Genomic DNA, 19,192 nt, shown 5'->3' on the forward strand with positions numbered 1-19,192 from the left:
TCACCCATTTTGACCTGAGGTCTGGAGTAAAAGCCAGGAGGAATGTTGTTTACCTGCAAAGACTTCTTTTTCTAGAAAGAATAAAAGGGCCACAAAAGCTGCTTTTGAAATAATCTAATGGGTGGGCCTGGAATCACTTTATGGGCATCCTAAGGACGTGACTTTTAAAAATGAATTATAAAGGGCCCTCCCTTACAAGTCTTCTTGACAGAAAATTTTGGGGAGTGTCTTGTGTTTCCCTTGGCCAAGGTGTCTTTTCTCTTTTTTTGAAGTAATCCAAAGTAATAATGAAAACAAAGACTAATGCAAAAGTGGCACCATCTGTTAGACGGCCCAGATCCTGCTGTGGGGAGCAGAGTTCTTGCTTCTTTGTGATCCAGCTGTCTGCAGCTTGTCCGTTGTGTGTTCTGTTCTGCTTTGTACTGTACTATTTTTTAGGTGCTGGTCTTTGACTGTGATCAGCTCAGTTTCAAGTTCTGAAGATTCTGGGATTGGCAGTCCAAACAAGCAAGCAAACAAACAAACAAAAGTGTTGCACTTCTGAATTTGGGTAACAAGTCACAGGCCAGAACACCGTGCACGTCTGCAACAGTGAAAGAGCAGCGGTGCAAACGCAACTACCAGCACCAACACCGGTTGCTGATTAGAGGCACCACCAGATCATTGTGTAAAGGTCAGCCTGCTGGGGAGGGAAATAAATGCTGTGCAGCTGCCCTTAACTGCATTTTGGCCAATGCGTTTCAAAGTACTTTAATGGAAACAAGCCACTTTTCAAACAGCAGAAAAGCCTTACTTAATCCAGCCTAGACCAGCATCGTTTTAGCAGATGATACTGGCAAAGACTGAACCTCGTCTTCCTGCATGCAGGCTGGGGGCTTTGGTGCTTAAGCCTTAAGTTCCCCGTGGTTTATATTCTTCCAAGCCACTGTAGGCATGGGGCCCATAGAGATGTAAAAATCTACATTTGTATATAAACCAAGGGTGGGCATCTTATGCCTCCGAGAAAATATCTGCAGGCCATCAAGTACATTCTGGGGGAGCCTCCCCCCCACACACAAATGGCCTGTTTAGACTCCCGAGACCTCCCAGAACAGCAGTTTTCATTGGGGGCGGGGGCTCAGATGGTCTAAGATCTCCTATCTGCTAAAAACAGTAAAGGAGGGGCATGAAAAGGGAAGGAGAACAGAGCTAGTGACCGTTTCTGATCCCCCAGAATCCCATCTGTCATATAAATGAATGAATGAATGAATGACCAAAACAGGACTTTGGAAATTATGTTTTAATGACACAAGTAGTTTTTACAGGGTTGCTTTGCAGACCAGACACCCGTTTGGAAAGGCTGCCTGCGAACCTCTCCTTGGCTGCCCGAGTGCCTGCAAACGGCCGATCAGCCTTTGAACCTCGACCCGGAAATCTTCGGAACATTTTGAGAGGCGAAGGCTGGCGACCTTGGCCAACGCAGAACGGGCTGAGATATATGACCCAGGAGAGATTCCCCCATCTGGATTCAACACTATCCTAAAAAGGAACCAAGAGCACTCTGCAAACAAGGTGAGAAAACCTTTGTTCAAAAAAGCCGAGGCCTCTTTGGATCCAAGCATCTGCAGCCGATGAAGTTCACGTTGGCTGCATCTTTTCAGCGCCAAGAGCGAAAGAATGAAAACCAAAGGCCCTGAAAGCTGGCTACTGTAAGAATGCAATTGTTGCTTGCCTGTGGCAGGACAAGGGGACTCTTAGCTCTCTGTCCCTCTGGTTCCTCAACATGTCAAAATACAGGAACTAGATCAAAACAATCCTGTTAACAAACAGTGTAAAGTTCAATCAAAGCAAAAGTTCCTACGACAGTAGGATCCCTCCCCAGCTGGGGGTGGGAAAGCCGGACAGTGGAAAGAGTCAGTAAGCCTTCGGGAAGGTGTCTATCTGCTGGATCAGCTCATCCCTCTAGACTCTTCACCATGTACGGTCCTTCCAGCTCGTAGCCGATCTTCCGGTAGTAATCCCTGGTCCCCACACCTGCAATCGACCATACACAAAACGGCAAGTGGATCAGTGCAAGAGGAAACAGATCTGAATGTACTGAAGGACCTACGCTATCCAAGCTACAAAAGCCACCAGGTCCCTAGGGCGACTCCAGAGTGTAATCTGAACCCACTGCCGTCATTATCAGCCCCATTTCACTGTCCTCAGGGCCCCCTGCTCCCCACCCCAACCTCTAAAGGCACTGTATAGACTCCAAAGTACACTTTTTGTGTGTGTATACAAAGAAAAGAAATGTACAAAATGGCAAAGTTTTACTGAAAGAGGCTCTGTAAAGGGCATTCCACCATCTCAATGACTAGGAGGTTATTTATAGTCAAAGAAGAGGACCACTTGGAATCAACTGGATCATTTGCCCGAAAACCACCTTTCTGCATCTCACAGCACATGATCTGCTTTCCCATACTGCCCGTTGGACTGTTTGTGAACATTCTGTGGCCCAATGGCTAGGAGTGGAGTTTTCAATTAAGCCAATGGCCGCGGAGGGATGTTTTGCTTTGTATCGGCCCCATGTTTATGAGTGTTAATCTTTCATGTAACATTTTTCCAGACAGAGAACAAAAACTCAGAGCATGTGGCTAGCTGGAAAGGGCTTTGTGAAGCCACAGATGGGCTGCAGACTCGTGCCAAAATGCAGACTTGTGTATTTGGCATGAGTCTGTCTTGGCTTTCTCACATGCGAAGCCAAGACAGATAATCTTGCTTGGCTTCTCTGTGAGGATTTAGATCGGGTTAATGAAATTCTTGTGCATGCTTTACTCCATCATCCCCACCACCACTTTGCTCTACAATTGTTCCTTGCTCCTGCCAGCCTTGATTAACTAGTGAAAAAGCTTACCCTACAAAGAACTGTGTCAAATTAAGGGATTGGTAAACAACCTGGGTTAAATAAGAAAGGTGGATGAAGACCTGTACTCATTTCTCCCTGCAGAATGTGCAACCACCCATCCAAACTCTTAGTGGCTTATACATAAAAATACGGGCTGGCACCACATACCAAAATGACCCCCGAAATTCCCTTATTATCGGAACTTTGAGTATGAAATACATTCTAGAGGCCAAAATCCTGTGGCGTAGCTAACGCCTGCTGAAAATAAATAACCTACAGTGGTTCCCCACTGACAACTAATAGGCCCACACTTGCATTTTTGGGCACCAACCCACTGGCTGGTTTGGCGTGTTGCTCAGAAACCCAAGTGGGAACTCATTTACCGCTAGCAAGAAATTGCTGAAAGGTGTGCTTTTCGCCCTCCACAGGCGAATCTATGCAACAGGATTTTAGCCAGAGATGACTCTCGGGTGTCCTCAAGGGTCTGCAGTGAAACTTGTCCTGTGAAATTTTTGTGCTGTCACCAATCAAGCTGTTGGTCCACGCAGCCTTCTACTGTCCACTCCGCCTGGCAGACTCTCCCAAAAAAAACCCTCTCTAAACTATTATTCTAGATCTTTTAAAGCAGAGGTCCTGGTGATGCAACCACAAACACTCTACACACAAAGCAAAAACACACCAGCCAGTCCTGCCTTTGCTGCCCCAAAGAGCCAGCACATTAAAAACAACCACAACAACCCATAATTACATAGATTCCTCCTGAATCTCAGCTGTGAAGCCATGCAGGCTTTCAATTCACATGGTAGATTTCCAGCAAGGGTAACCAATTAGCAGCTGCTTTTTAAGCTCCAAGTGGACAAGACCGGGCAAAAGTTGTCAATGCAAATCAAGAAATGCAACAACACCCGCCCCAGGGTGAAGATTCTCATAGTTTGCTTCAGCAAAACAAGCCGCAAGGAAGTCTTGTGGCATCTTAAAGACGAACAGGTTTATTATGCCATTTGTGGCCTGAAGTCTACCGCATGAGATACACAAATTGTCTGTGCTATGTTGCATGTCTATCTGTGGTTTGGGGCAGATGAGGAATTGAAACCCATAGAGTTCGTTGGCCAAAGGATGCCTAATAAAGGCTCCTGAAGGACATCAATGTATCTCTGTTCTGGCATGCATGGAGGAGACCCCTTGAGCAGGTGGTAGAGGCCATGGCTTCAGGCAGTCCTCCATGGGATCTAAGGATCCCACGGATCTGGTAAAACACAGTGCGGTGGAACTTCCTTGGCCTCCTGCTTGTGGCTTAATTTGTTCAGGATGACAACAGCTGGTTCTCCCATGTCAATGATAAGACTGGAAGGCATCACAGGTCACCCAGCTGGCAGGCTACATGGTGTCCGGTGCAGCTTGTTGGCATCACCCTCCACGTAGGGTGGCAGACTCACTGAAAACTAAATCCAGCCAGGACCCTTCTGGAGGGCTCCGTGCTGAAATCTTGTAGTACGGAAAAGATGTTTGTTATGTCTCAAAGCACTGCCTGTTGACTTACGGAGAAGACGGCAGTTGGACCCGAACGCTTGATCTGTGCCAAAGTACTTCTTGAGGCGCAGACAGTGGGAGGAAGGAAACTCTTTCAGTTATGATGGGTCTGAATCGTGCACATGTGTCGGATCAGGCAGAAGCACTCAGAAAGGCAGGCTTCACAAAAGACAAGAGTCTTCCACTCGACATCATGTGCGGCTGTAAAGATTCCCACTAGACTGGCCCAAATCCTATTGACAATACCCCGTAGTTTAACACAACCAGCAGAAATCTCAGTAACGCGCGTACCTGCAGCAAGTTAAGAAGTCGGTGTGAGCTACTCCTGTTTCACCGTGAGGCTCCTGACTGAACACACTGGAGCAAAATGTGTTCACTGACTTCACAGCTTGCGGCAACTCTCCATTCAAATTCACAACAATTACATTATGCCCATGTAAATGTGTAAAAGCAAAATGGAACGTGTGCTCCTTATATACCGCTCCACAAGACTTACAGCACTGGTTGTTGTGGGTTTTTCGGGCTCTTTGGCCGTGTTCTGAAGGTTGTTCTTCCTAACGTTTCACCAGTCTCTGTGGCCATGGGCATCTTCAGAGGACAGCATTCTGTGCTCTGGTACTGTCTGACAGAGTGCTGTCCTCTGGAGATGCCCATGGCCACAGAGACTGGCGAAACGTTAGGAAGAACCACTTTCAGAACACGGCCAAAGAGCCCGAAAAACCCACAACAACAGTTAGATCCCAGCCGTGAAAGCCTTCGTGAATACTTACAGCACTCTTAGCAATTTATAGTTTATTTAGACAGACTACACACTGCTCCCCCGCCAGCGAGCCAGGTTGTCAATTGACCAACAGCAGAAGTATGGAAGGCTGAGTTGTGCCAGCTACCGGAAGCCTTTAAGATCAAACTCAAGTTGTGAGCAGAGTCTTGACTTCTGTGCTGCAATTTAACCACCATGCAATGAGACTCCAATAATGGGATTCCAGCTATTATGAGGAGAGCTCTGTATGCTCCTGTTGCAGCCAGCAGAGGTAAGCGGGAGGTTCTGCTCCGCTGCGTTTCCTTCCTATTTCTTTAGAGAAGCTAACCAAGACAATCGCTGCCGAGTCCATAAGTTTGCTTTGTTGGCATTCCTGCTAGATTCTGGTTTCCTGGTTTGTTGTGCAGAGATGTCGACTGGGTGACTCAGCTGGTTTTTTGGGGAGACAGATGGAGTGGCCCAGCTGTAATCCTCACTGTCAAGAGCTGAAGAGGCCTGGGACCCTCCCAGCCACGTCCAAAACACACTTGACCGATACGTTACCTCCACTTTACAAGGCCAAGTGGGCTCCGCTGCCAGAATGAGGTTTTCACATCAAGAGGGTGGAGGAGTTGGCACACGACGGTTCTTCACAAAGGCTCGCCCTCCCCTCCTACGAGCCCCGCTCCTTAATCAGATCCTGCCGGGCTCAAATCTCAGTTGAACCCGGCTCTGTGGAGAAACAGCCGCGGTTTGTTAGCAACCAACAGAGAGGCAAAGCCATTAGCGGAAAAACAACAACAGCTTGTACACACCCCTGCAAGCTGAGTTCCCTCTTGCACATCGAGGTCTGCACAACGAGGCGGACGCAACATCTGAGGCCTGAAGGGTTCTCGAACAAGCTTACAGGGAAATGAAACGTCGTGCGGCGGGAGGGCTGTGTACACGACAAAAAGATAGCCGACAGGGTCGCATCAACATCAACCGATGCACCATCCCAGCCGGCTTATTGGAAACAAGAAACGCCGGACCGAACAGTCAATTCTTCCCGTGAGCGACCTGGAAAATGAAATCTGCAGCTGTTGGAGGAGGCTCTTCCCGTCACCCTTGCACCTGCGTTGCTCAAAAAGGCTGGCTCACTTTCTTCCCTGGGTTGTCCTCCTCATAGGTGGTCTCCCAAAGTACAAAAGGGGAGAGGCAGACATTCAGTTACACCCCGTCGGCTAACAGACTACGTTAACTGGAAGCTCTCACCTAGCCAGAGCTTAGAGAAGTTACTTTTTGGGGGGGCTGGAATCCTTGGAATGTCCCAGTCATGCTGGCAGCCATGTTGACAAAGGGATCCTAGGGTTAATAGTGTGAAAGAGTAATTTTTCCAAGCTCCCATATTACTTTCGTATCTAGAAGGAGGAGGGAGAAGCGGACTTTGAAGGCTCTCATCATCACTAGGGATGTGCCATTCTTCTTCTTTTTTGAGACTTCAAATCCCAGAATTCTCCAGGCAGAACACTGGGAGTTGCAGCCCAAAAAACGCACACTGGCGGATACCTTCATTTCACTCATCCGGAGAACATTTCTAGGCCTTTATTTCCTGCTGTTGCGCTTCCAGGAGGTGGGGGGTGGTTCATCAGGAGGCACTCTCCTTTAGAGCCTAAACTAAAAGGAAACAAAACTACCACTCCCAGGAAGCATTGCAGCAGCTTCCTCCCAAGAAGCACTGCGCTAAGATATAAGGCCTAGAAGAAGCCTCAGCCCTTTCCCAGGTGAGTGAAATGAAGGCATCTACAAGCGTGCGCTTGAGGGCTGGAATTCCCAGAATTCTGCCTGGGGAATTCCTGGACAGTTTTGGGATCCAAAGTCCAAAATCTTCAATGGCACATCCTTAAAACACCGTTGGGAATCAGGCAAAGCCCTATATCTGTGAAGATTCTCAGTCCTCCAGGTGAGGTTACCTGGAAGTGGAGTCATGGCGACTGGACTCCTTTCTCATTAGGTTGAAACCCTTCAGTCCTCCTCCAAGTAGCTTCTTCAGCAGCAAAGCCATGTTCAAGGGGCGTCTGGTCAGTCATCCTCACACATCCAAGAGATGACCATTCCCCCTGGACATTTACATTAATCTGACTTGCCTTGGCACAAGATAGCCAGACCCACTGAGGAGCCCTCACTCATTTCTATCTGAGAGTTAGCTGGGTTGCCATTATGGGGAGGGGAGAAAAAGAGAAAGCATGCATCTAACTAAAAAAAAAAATTTTTTTTTGGACAATCTCATTGCTAAAATTCATACTTGATATGTCAGAGCCAACTTGTCCTCTTCGGCAATCAGAAAAGCTTTTCCATTTCTGCCACTGCAAAAACAGGGTGTCCCCTTGGGAATGGAGAAATCAGGGGTTTATTTCTTGTGGCAAATACCTTTCTCAACCTCCCACAGGGCACAAAAAGCGTCCAGGCACATGCAAAAAAGACACAAGGTTTTGGAGACACAGGACCTCCCCTTCGGATGCTAAAAATAAAGCCTGTGCATTTTTGTCCGCTGAAGGAGGGTCTTGTGGTGCTGAAGGAGGGTCTTGAGAATCCCCTGGACTGCAAGGAGAACAAACCTATCAATTCTAAAAGAAATCAACCCTGAGTGCTCACTGGAAGGACAGATCCTGAAGCTGAGGCTCCAATACTTTGGCCATCTCATGAGAAGAGAAGACTCCCTGGAAAAGACCCTGATGTTAGGAAAGTGTGAAGGCAAGAGGAGAAGGAAACGAAAGAGTACGAGATGGATGGACAGGGTCACCGAAGGGACCAACATGACTTTGACCCAACTCCGGGAGGCAGTGGAAGACGGAAGGGCCTGTTGTGCTCTGGTCCATGGGGTCACGAAGAGTTGGACATGACTAAACGACTAAACAACATGGCCACTGCACCCCTATGGCTATCGCCGCGTGTGACCTGTTCTCCCTCCCCCTGGAGGTACATCGGAACCACCAAACTGCTGAACTGTTCTTTCAGCACAAAGAGCATTATATTTATTTATCATTATTACGTATTTTAAAATATTTATACTCTGTCTTTCTCTTCAAGAGGGTCCAAGGCGGCTTGCAAAATTTAAAACAAACAAACAAACAAATAGGAAGGTGAGCAGGAAAGCAAACAATCAAACCAAACCAAACCAGTGGCAGAACTCTTAGGGAGCCAGACACTGCAGCCACTAAGAAAAATCAAATTCTAAAATAAGTAATGCAATAGCGAAACCCGATTTTGCTGTGACAAGCCTTGCTTTTATCCTAAGCATCCTTATTATGTTTACGGAGGAACTCCGGCAGGGAGACAGAGGCCTGCAGCCAACTCACCAGCTGAAATCGGGTCTCCTGTTTCTAAGCCACTGTCCCTCCGCCCCCGCTACGCGCTAGCCCTTCCGATAAAAGATCTTAAATAATGGAACCATGATTTTATATTTTTATTGCACTCGCATTTTGCTTTCTGCTCTTCCTTAAGTGCTTTCCTTAACCATTCCAGCACGGTCAGTTTCTTTAAAGAACCATGCGGGGGGACTGATGGATTTTATTATTTGCATTATATTATTCTTAGGTTTACAGAGATGCAGAGGTTTTGTTCGCATTAAGGAATGCATTTGCTCTTGAGAGAAAGAGGGAGACCGAGTGACCAAAATGGGCAATTTAGACACCCGAGTTCCCTTCCTTGGTGAAGAAAGATTCAACGATGTGCGTAGTTAAGCAACGAAAACCGGCCACTCAGCCCCTAACATAAAAGATGGAAAGTCTGAGGAGGACTCCGAACCCTTTCTCCTGCTCTCCTCAGCTCTGGTTAACTTAGGGTTTGGTTGCGGTGATTTGGTGATGTTGGAAACACCACCTCAACACGGTCAAAGGTACTCCCTCTCTTTGGATGCAACAGATTGGTGTATAATATATTCCTCCGCTTGGAGGCTACCTGGATGGCTGCGTGAGAGGACCAAGAAGATCGGAAATGGTTGCGCCGTTTGCCTCTTTGTTTCTAAAATAAAGAAAGCTCTGGCGGGCGTGATTTAGAGAAAGAAGTTCAGACTGGCCTTCCCTGTCCATCTTTTCCCTTCTCTGGTGCCGCAGCATGCTCCCACCGAGCTGCCGGCTACAGCTGGGGCTGAGGCGGACCCGTGGCATCATGAATGAAATATTGCCATCTCTCTGGGAGAGCAATGAGATGTAATCGCTCCATCTGGAGGGTCTGCAGTGGTGGCTCCGAGCGCACGTCGAAGGGCAAAAACAGAAACGGAAGAGATTGCTCAACGCTGCCACGAAGGCACCCCCACCCGCCCGCCCCCCATTCCCCACAGCGCCAGAGAGCTACAATGAACGTACATACGGGCAGGGCTTTACAGACATCATCATAATCATCACACACACACTCCAATATTACTGTCAGAATCCTGCTCATCCGGCTCGGTCTTCATGAAGCAGAAAATCGAAGCGCAAGTTCTTTGCTGTTTCTAAATCTACACCATACATTCTCGCCACCTGTTCTTCTGAGTTCTGTTCTGAGATCGTGCGATCATTCCCACCGTCTCCTCTCCCGCCCTAAAGAGGCTGGGAGAACGAGGACTCTGGCGTGTTTCTCCTCCATCTTGCAGAGAAGCTTGACCGGTTGGTTCCCTTGCCCTTCGGTCAGCGCCCTCGGGGATCCCTGGACCACAAAATCCCCTACCTCTCCCACCTTGGCTGGCTAGCTCACGTGGACGGGAAGGCTAACAGGATGCGTCTCGCGGCCACCATGCGGAGGGAGGGTTGACTCAGATCTGAGGCGCTGCTTCTTCGCCTGACCTTCTGCTGGGGTGGGAGAGCCCCTTCAAGCACCTGCATAGAGAAGGAAGCACGATCCCGGGGGGGGGGGCAACCATCTCACCGATGGACAAAGAACTCCCCACTCCTTGGCAAGTCATCCACGGTAATAAGCAGAAGTTCCCACATTCAACCCCTGACGTCCACGTTTTTAAAAAAAGGACGAAGACCAAAGGACAACCTTGGTGATTCCTTGCCTTGGGTCCAAGATTCTGGACCCCTGCGATCACCGTCTGGATCCGAAGTCCAACAGGACAGGGGAACTCAAGGGTCTCAACCCCTGTCCTCCTTAGCCCAGCGTCACGTCTCTCACAGTGGGTGAGCATATTCCTGCTCCTCTCGTTTCCTGATACTCAGAATTAAAGCAAGACTTTTATCTGGAAGGGACTGCAGGCGGCCTCTCGTCCAGCCCTCTGCCGAAGCAGGAAAACGTCTACCGACATCCTCCTTGACAGGTCATATAACCCGACCGATGCTGAAAAACCTGTCACCTGAAAAGGCAGCACATTCCACACTTCAACCGCTCTCGCTGTTCCCAAATATCTAGAGATGGGCACGAACTGCCACAACACGGGTTTGGCGATTCAATGCTCCGCCCACTCAGAAGCAGTGTCTGGAGGGGGCGGGGCAAGGAAGCCGGGATATGGCTTCTGAGTGGACGCCTGCCAGAGAGGCGGGGCGCCAGACCGCCCAACACGTGTTGCATTGGTAAATGAATTGGCACACACCGCCGAACCGGTCTTTTAGCGCCCATCTTCCCATTACTTTGAATCCGCCTTCTGGAGCGGCAGAAAACAAGTTCACTCCCTTTTCCATACCATCGCCCTTCGAATATGATTTTGTTTCCAATCCTGACTGTTTCTTTAATAGAGATTTTCTGTATTGTACTTCAGTCCTGTTACCCTTGGAGTTTTAACAGTTGTGGACCGCCTTAGGTCACCTATGGGAAGAAGGGCAGCATATAAATAATATAAAAAATGTGCCCCATTCCGTCGACGATTCCTTGAAGGGCTTGGCTTCTAAGCCCTCCATCATCCTGGTCTCCTTCCTCTGAACATATACCAATTTCTTGATATCCTTAAACTGTAGTGCTCAGAACTGGACGCAGGATTCCAGGTGAGGTCTGAACTTGTTAGCATACACGAAGTAAGACAATACATCAGAATTAGCAGCGGTTGATAGCCTTATTCTTCACCCCATCTAACCCAGTTCCCTTTTTCTGGGTCATTCCAGCTAACATCACAATATGGGACAGTGAATTACAGAGTTTAACTCTGCCCTTTATCACACAGAACCTCCCTTTTACCGCTGCGAGTGTCCATTTCCCAGGTGGCGACGAAACGTCTTCCCTGGGATGCCTAGGGGTGCGTCACCCTAGTCGAGGAGAAAGATCAATGAGGACTGCAGCTTTCTCGAAACTCAGTATGGCTTTGGTTTCGGTGAGATGCCATAATCCCTTCCCTTCTCCCTGGCAACCAACCCAGTAAGCAAGTGCTCATCTTTCAAGTGCCCTGGGATCCACCAGCAGGATTGATTCCATGCACACACATGGGGAACACATCCCTGGAAGAGGCTGGGGCCAAAACACCCTCCCTGAACAGAGTGCAGCCATGTCTGTGGTCAGCCAGAGAGCAGGGCATCTGTCCTGCCTGACTTAAGAAGAGACACGGAAGACTGAAGGGCAGGATGGACGTCTCTGCCCTGTTCAGCCACCCAGTTTTTCTGCAGCTCTTCAAAAGGATCTGGCTCTCACCAGGCCGGCGGGAGGCTCGGACGTCATCCGTTCCTGGCGTCCACCCCCTCCGCTACGGGCTCCTCAGCCGCAGGGCGCACTCAGGCGTGCCACATTTCTGGCTCAGATCCATGTTAATTTTCTACTTGACGGCCCACAAATCGAAATCTGGTCTGGGAGAAAGCAGCTCGGCCAGCTACATGGTAATTAATTCAAAGCGTAGATGGACAGTGTTGCCAGCCCCTTTGTCCCACCCTGATGGTGGAGGGGAAATATCCACCGTATCGGGGAGAGGGAAACTGGACAGATTGTCCCCCCCCCGCTTGCCAGAGACATGCGCACAGGGAAAAACAAACAAACAAAGAGGTATTAAAGAATCATTTTCAAAACAAAGGAATGTGGTGTAAATGTTCTCGACCTTCTCGTTCCCTTACAGTAAGAGTGCACACCAAAAATTAGATCCTTATGTACTGGGAGATCTTAGCACATCTGGAACCCCAGATCTTAGCCAAAGATTTCCTGGCTCCTGGAGGTTCGACAGAAAATCTCTTCTTTTGTCCTAAAAAAATACAGTTGAAATATTCGTTGGGCAACAAGGGGGTAGATTTTTATATGGAACAGAGAGCATTGTGGGGGCTATTCATGTCTCGTCCTTGAAAGCATACATGTGGGCCCTGATATTGTCATTTATGAAGAAAGATGGTGAAATAGACTCTGCTTTGCATCTGCAAAAGAAAGGGGAATGAAACACTGTTTTTAAGTTTGCTCTTTAACAACTTCCCATCTCAGCAGCCCTCTGATTATGATTGCAAATACCATCCGTGCTAGCCTTCCAGGGAAAAAAAGGAGCTAAATTATTTTAGGCAAACACACCCATCAATACGGTTCTTCACTTAAAAACAAAAACTGGGCATGTTAAGACTTGAGAAAAGAAGGTGGGGAGAGAGATAGGATTGCACTCTTCAAAGACGGGGAAGGCTGTCCTTCAGAGGAGGGGAAGGATCTGTAAACAAGGCTCGGATCCAACCCATGAGACTTTGCTCGGAGGACCGTATTCATTTGGGGGCTATCCTTCAAACCCAACCTGGACACGTTGGCAAAGGGGGTCTAAGGAGCGATGCCAGGAAGACAAAGCCAGTATGCCAGGAAGCGAGAGGGAAAAGCGAGCACAAAACCCGGAGGTATAATTCATCTTGGTCCTAAAAATAAAATAAATAGAAGAGGTCAGGAAGATGGGTCTAAACCACCATGAGAACGGCTCCAGATTTAATCCACAAGCAGAAGTTCAACACTCAAGGAAGCTCTCCGGCTCCAGCCCCTCCATTTCGCCTGACTTTGAATGACAAAAGAACATTTTTTAAAATGGCTTTTAAAACTTTAGGGTGGGTGGAAGAAACGGGGGTTATCTCCTTGAGAGCTGCTGCAATGGGGTTTACTTCAGGACCCTCCGCCTCACATTTAGGTGGTTTTTTGTAATCTGCAGGCACTCTTCTCTTGGCCCCCCACGCATTCAGCCATACTTCAAATTAGGCGAGCACAATTTCTGCAGTTTCTTCTCAACCCCTGGAGGTGGAGGGTGGGGACATTCCCTTGGGGAGAGAAGGTGGGAGTCTACTGATAATTCATTCCTCTTCCTTTGGGAGCAGGGGTCAGCTCAGAGGGTCCTCTGTGGGGTATAGGCTGTGGGGTTTTTTTTAATGCAAGGGATCACCGCAGGGAAAAGCTATCCTTCCCCCCTCCTCCCAGAAGAGCTGGCAAGCTTCCCGGCTGCGAGAGAGATCTTGTCTCTCCTACCCATAGGAGCTGAGTTAAGAACTTAAAGGACTGTGCAGGGGTTCCTGCCTCGATGACAGCCCACGAATTTAGCTCCCGCTGGTTCAAGATGGGCTCTTAAGCGCTCCTCGAGTGCCTTTCTCTTATCTGCTTCTCTCCCGGTGCAAATGAGGAACCATTATGGGCCATAATCAGCTCTTTGGCATCTTTCAAAGTCGTTGAAAAGGAAAAGGAGATTTGAAAAAGGAGGGAGGCTGCCAAAGAAAGTTCAGTCCGGATGTGTAGGCTGGAGAAAGCTGCTGTAGAAAAGGCTGAGGCTGAAGAAGTCTTAGCCCCACTGGCAGGGCGGGTCAGGAGTTCAGATGGCAAAGTGACAGCCTCCCAGCCAATCGCCAGACTGGCCCTTCCACTCCCTCCATCTATGTACAGTAGAGGATTGTTTGAGGACTCCCTCTTAAGAGTCATTGACGGATGACTGCCTCTTAAGATGACGAGAGTTGCAGACAACCATGGGTCATGGCGTCAGGTCGAAAAGGACTGCCCTGCAACTTGTGTCTTGGGAGGAAAGCAACGACAAACCTAAACAGCATCTTAAAAAGCAGAGATCTCACCTTGCCAACAAAGGTCTGCATAGTCAAAGTTATGGTTTTTCCTGTAGCAATGTATGGAAGTGAGAGCTGGGCCATAAAGAAGGCTGACCGCAAAGAATGGATGCCTTTGAATTGTGGTGCTGGAGGAGGCTCTTGAGAGTCCCCTGGACTGCAAGGGGAACAAACCTATCCGTTCTGAAGGAAGGAAATCAACCCTGAGTGCTCACTGGAAGGACAGATCTGGAAGCTGAGGCTCCAAGACTTTGGCCATCTCATGAGAAGAGAGGACTCCCTGGAAAAGCCCCTGATGTTGGGAAAGTGTGAAGGCAAGAGGAGAAGGGGACGACAGAGGACGAGATGGTTGGACAGGGTCACCGAAGCGACCAACATGAATTTGACCCAACTCCGGGAGGCAGTGGAAGACAGGAAGGCCTGGCGTGCTCTGGTCCATGCGGTCACGAAGAGTCGGACATGACTTAATGACTAAGCAAAAACAGCAACAACAACAACAACAAGAAGAACTTGTATCAAGGTCATGGTTTGAAAACACATGGAACAGAAGCCTTGCTGAGGATCGGTAACTCTGGCACAGGTCAGCATTTGAATGGAAGACTACCTGAATGCTCCAGATATGTTGCTTGGACTTCTCTTACAGAAGAAAGGCAGGACATACAGTAAGTGTCCAAATTCCTGGGAGTCAGTAAAAAGGAGGGAGCCAAAGAAATGCAGTTAATGATTTGAAATGAAAGTGGGGACCCCTTGGCAGATACAAATACCTCGGAGCTTGGTTGAATGAACAGTGAGATGCTACTCATACAATTGAAGTGAAAACAGAGATAGCCTGGAGCAGCATCCTTCAGATCATGGGGCATTCTTGGCAAAGATACTGGAGTGGCATTGCCAGTCCCTACTCCAGGTTATGCTCAAAATCCTCCAAGGTAGGCTTCAGCAGTATGTGGACCGAGAACTCCCAGAAGTACAAGCTGGATTCCGAAGAGGCAGAGGCACTCGAGACCAAATTGCTAACTTGCGCTGGATTATGGAGAAAGCCAGAGAGTTCCAGAAAAACATCTACTTCTGCCTCATTGACTATGCAAAAGCCTTTGACTGTGTGGACCACAACAAACTATGGCAAGTTCTTAAAGAAATGGGCGTGCCTGACCACCTTATCTATCTACTGAGAAACCTATATGTGGGACAGGAAGCAACAGTTAGAACTGGATATGGAACAACTGATTGGTTCAAAATTGGGAAAGGAGTACGACAAGGCTGTATATTGTCTCCCAGCTTATTCAACTTATATGCAGAATATATCATGCGGAAGGCTGGACTGGAGGAATCCCAAGCCGGAATTAAGATTGCCGGAAGAAATATCAACAACCTCCGATATGCAGATGACACCACTCTGATGGCAGAAAGTGAGGAGGAATTAAAGAACCTTGTAATGAGGGTGAAAGAAGAGAGTGCAAAAAACGGTCTGAAACGCAACATCAAAAAAACTAAGATCATGGCCACTGGTCCCATCACCTCCTGGGAAATAGAAGGGGAAGATATGGAGGCAGTGACAGATTTTATTTTCCTAGGCTCCATGATCACTGCAGATGGAGACAGCAGCCACGAAATTAAAAGACGCCTGCTTCTTGGGAGGAAAGCGATGACAAATCTTGACAGCATGTTAAAAAGCAGAGACATCACCTTGCCAACAAAAGTCCGAATAGTCAAAGCTATGGTTTTTCCTGTCGTGATGTATGGAAGTGAGGGCTGGACCATAAAGAAAGCAGACCGCAGACGAATTGATGCCTTTGAATTGTGGTGCTGGAGGAGACTCTTGAGAATCCCCTGGACTGCAAGGAGAACAAACCTATCAATTCTAAAGGAAATCAACCCTGAGTGCTCACTGGAAGGACAGATCCTGAAGCTGAGGCTCCAGTACTTTGGCCATCTAATGAGAAGAAAAGACTCCCTGGAAAAGGCCCTGATGTTGGGAAAGTGTGATGGCAAGAGGAGAAGGGGACGACCGAGGATGAGATGGCTGGACAGTGTCTGCGAAGCAACCAACATGAATTTGACACAACTCCGGGAGGCAGTAGAAGATAGGAGGGCCTGGCGTGCTCTGGTCCATGGGGTCACGAAGAGTCGGACACGACTAAACGACTAAATGATGATGAGCATCCTTCAGGAGAAAGAATGTACTGTAATATGGAATGGCTTTCAGAATGTTTACGATAAGTCACCACGTATTCTGGGTTCTACCAGATGGTAGGGTTACAAGGGAGACCCAAAAAAGATGAACTACGGTGAACGAATAAAGATCATGGAATTGCAACACTCATAGGGTGCAGAAAGGCAGAAACCCTTCTGTCATTTGATGATAACCAGAAAGTACAGTCTGTTGCAGCCAATAATTCACAGTAATATAAATGATAAAAGAATAGCCAGAAGAAAAAGAACTGCCCAGCTCCAGAGACCGCTTTGGATGTAACTCAACATTCAAAGTCAAGAGAGCCACAAAAACACGTAGACTCCAGCAAGAGAGAGAGGAACAAAAGAATACACGGTGCACATGGCTACACAAAGTGACTTGTATATCATGATCATTGTCATCATTATGGCATGAACCACGGGTCATGCCGTGTGAATGGATCATGTCCCAAGGATGCTGGCTGCCAAACCTGGGGTTCCAGATGGTCTCTGAACCACAACATCCACAGGAAGATCATGGGCAGGGATGTCTGGGACCTCCAGAAATTATAGTGCAACGACAAAACTTCAGGCACTTGGTTTGGGGACCATGGAGATCATGAGAAAGCAAGGGGGGGGACAGGGAGAACGAATGGAGGGAAACCATCAACCAGAGTGAAGGTCCAACTGGAGAAATGAAATAGGACACAATCCACTACCATCTTGCTGTGGTTTTAATTCAAAAACAACGACTGTTGTATCAAACCTATAACCTAGGGCAGGGATTAATTACATTCTCTCCAATTGATTCTGACCCTCTCCAGGCTTCCCTTGACAGAGAGTACTCTATAGACGTGGTCTACCATTCCCTTCATTTTGGGGCACCTCTGGGCAAATCCTACATAGGCTGGCTCTTCTCTTTACAGGCACAGTGAGGCAGCAAAATCCCCAAGCACTGCAGCCACTTGCTCCAACCAACAGAGCTACCCAGCCAGGTACTGTTCTCACAGCTGAGGCCACCGGGAACCAGAAGGCCCAAAGCCACAAAAAAAAAAAAAGTCCCATTCTTGCCCTAGTACCTGCTAATATATTCAGCTGCCTAGAGTGGTCTTAATTGATTAGATAGGCGGGATATAAATAAAATAAATAAAATAATAAATAAATATCTTCTGGAGGTGACTCAGCCAATAGACATGATCACCTATGCTGGATAGCTCAGGGGTTTAAGCATCTGGCTGCGGAGACAGAAGTTGGCAGTTCGATTCCTTTGTGATGCCTCCTTGAAAGGGGCTGGACTGGATGATCCTTAGGGACCCCTTCCAGCTCTGCCGTTCTAAGAGGATGATCATTAGCACACCACTGTGAACATTCCCGGCCTTGTCTGGTTTTTGGAAGCTAAGCAGGATTGGGTCTCCTTAGCGCCTGAAAGGGAAACCACCCGGTACACTGAGCGCCTCGCTGGGGAAGAGCGGCAGCTCATGAGCAGAAGGGGAATGGCTTCACGTCCAGCTGGCGCCTCCAGGCCAGGCCAGAGAAGAGCCCTTCCTGGCATCCTTGGAAGTCACTGCCTGCCCGAGTGGACAACCGTGGCCTGGCTGGGCCAGGAGTCTGGTTTGGAAGATGCCTCCCTCCATCTCCCCCCCCAACCTGGAAATCAGGAGGCATTTCCTGACGTGAGGTGAGAACCATCAAACGGTGGTACAGCTCGCCTCCCGATGTGGTGGGTGCCCCATCGCTGGGGGTGTTCAAGACAAGATCAGGCAGCCATCTCTCCAGGATGGTCTATATGAGGTCTCTTGCTTTGGGCCCCAGGGGGTTGGAAAGGTCCGGCTGCAAAAAGGAACAAAGGCAGCCCGGGTGGGTGGGTGGGGGAGGTGGCAAAGAGATCCTGCTTCTCCATCATCCTCACTGCATGGGCATGATGCAAGCGGAGGTGCTGTGGGGCAGGCAGGGCTCTTATCCAGGTTTTGGGCAGGGAATCGGGGAATGGGCCGAAAGGGTGGAGGGAAGAGAGATGGTGCGACGCCCCTCCAAGATGCTTCAGCTTGGGGTTTCCTGCTTTAGCAGGGGGGGCAGATTGGACGACGTCGGGGCGGCTCTTCCACCTCTGTCGTTTTAGGCATATAAACCCCCACCACCACCATCAGGGGAGCCCTCAAGCAGAGCGTACCAGTGCGTTCGGCTAAACTCACCGCCAGAGTTCTTGCAATCGAGAACCCTGGACAGGGTCCACTTTGTACTCATCACACAAGGGCCGGAGGGACTTCCAGGCAGGGAAGAGACTGGGGAGTGCCGGTGACATCCATGCCAATCTCTCTCTCTCTGTAGGGTTTCAGATTTCTGCCTCCCTAGTGTAGAAGCAGCCTGGGATACGACACCACCAGGTGTCAAGGGTCCCAAAGGGAGTTGCTTCCAAGCCTTGCGCGTTACCCCCATCTCTCGAGGACATCAAATCACGGAGGACAGGCCACCGTTCGGGGCCAGCTCCAGTTCCTTGGAGACGGGGCAAAACCCAAAGGCTCAGCCGTCACACGGGAGTCAAGGTTTTGCCTCCCGCTGGGAGACCAGCAGCTTGGGAACTGACGACGCAGCAGTTTTTGCTGCTGTCTTCTGCGTGCTCCAAAAGGCTTCGTGAAATATGGACTTAACCGAGCAAATTTAATTTTTTTCTAATGCATAAAACCAATCCTGGCTGTCTTTTTATTCACGATTTTAAAAAATAAAATAAAATAAACACCCTGCAGAAAGAAACTGAACACTCTAGATTGCATTTTGAAGGCGACAGCAGGGAAGCGTCCAGTTTTTTTAAAAGAGCCACTTCTGTGGGCTTTCTTGCAGCCAAGTTCTGAATTCTGACGGCTCGAAAGAAGAAACGAGCCCAATCAGGAGGAGATTTCATGCTCACTCCAGACGCGCAGACGAAAGGCGCTGCGGAAGAAACCCGTCCAAGCTGCTGCA

General features: G+C 48.7%; 1 protein-coding gene across 2 annotated transcripts in view; it reads right to left on the reverse strand.

Moving 5' to 3' along the window:
• Positions 1-1,264: 1,264 nt before the first annotated feature.
• ELP3 (elongator acetyltransferase complex subunit 3) overlaps positions 1,265-19,192 on the reverse strand; it is an 83,818-nt gene continuing 65,890 nt past the window's right edge. For both annotated transcript variants that reach the window (XM_072986025.2, XM_078381367.1), the window contains one exon: positions 1,265-2,013. In XM_072986025.2, the coding sequence (XP_072842126.2) occupies positions 1,934-2,013 (80 nt within the window). In that variant the 3' untranslated portion in view covers positions 1,265-1,933. The remainder of the gene's footprint in view (positions 2,014-19,192) is intronic.

Source organism: Pogona vitticeps, chromosome 1 (assembly GCF_051106095.1).
Source record: "Pogona vitticeps strain Pit_001003342236 chromosome 1, PviZW2.1, whole genome shotgun sequence".
In the NCBI taxonomy this organism is placed as follows: domain Eukaryota; kingdom Metazoa; phylum Chordata; class Lepidosauria; order Squamata; family Agamidae; genus Pogona; species Pogona vitticeps.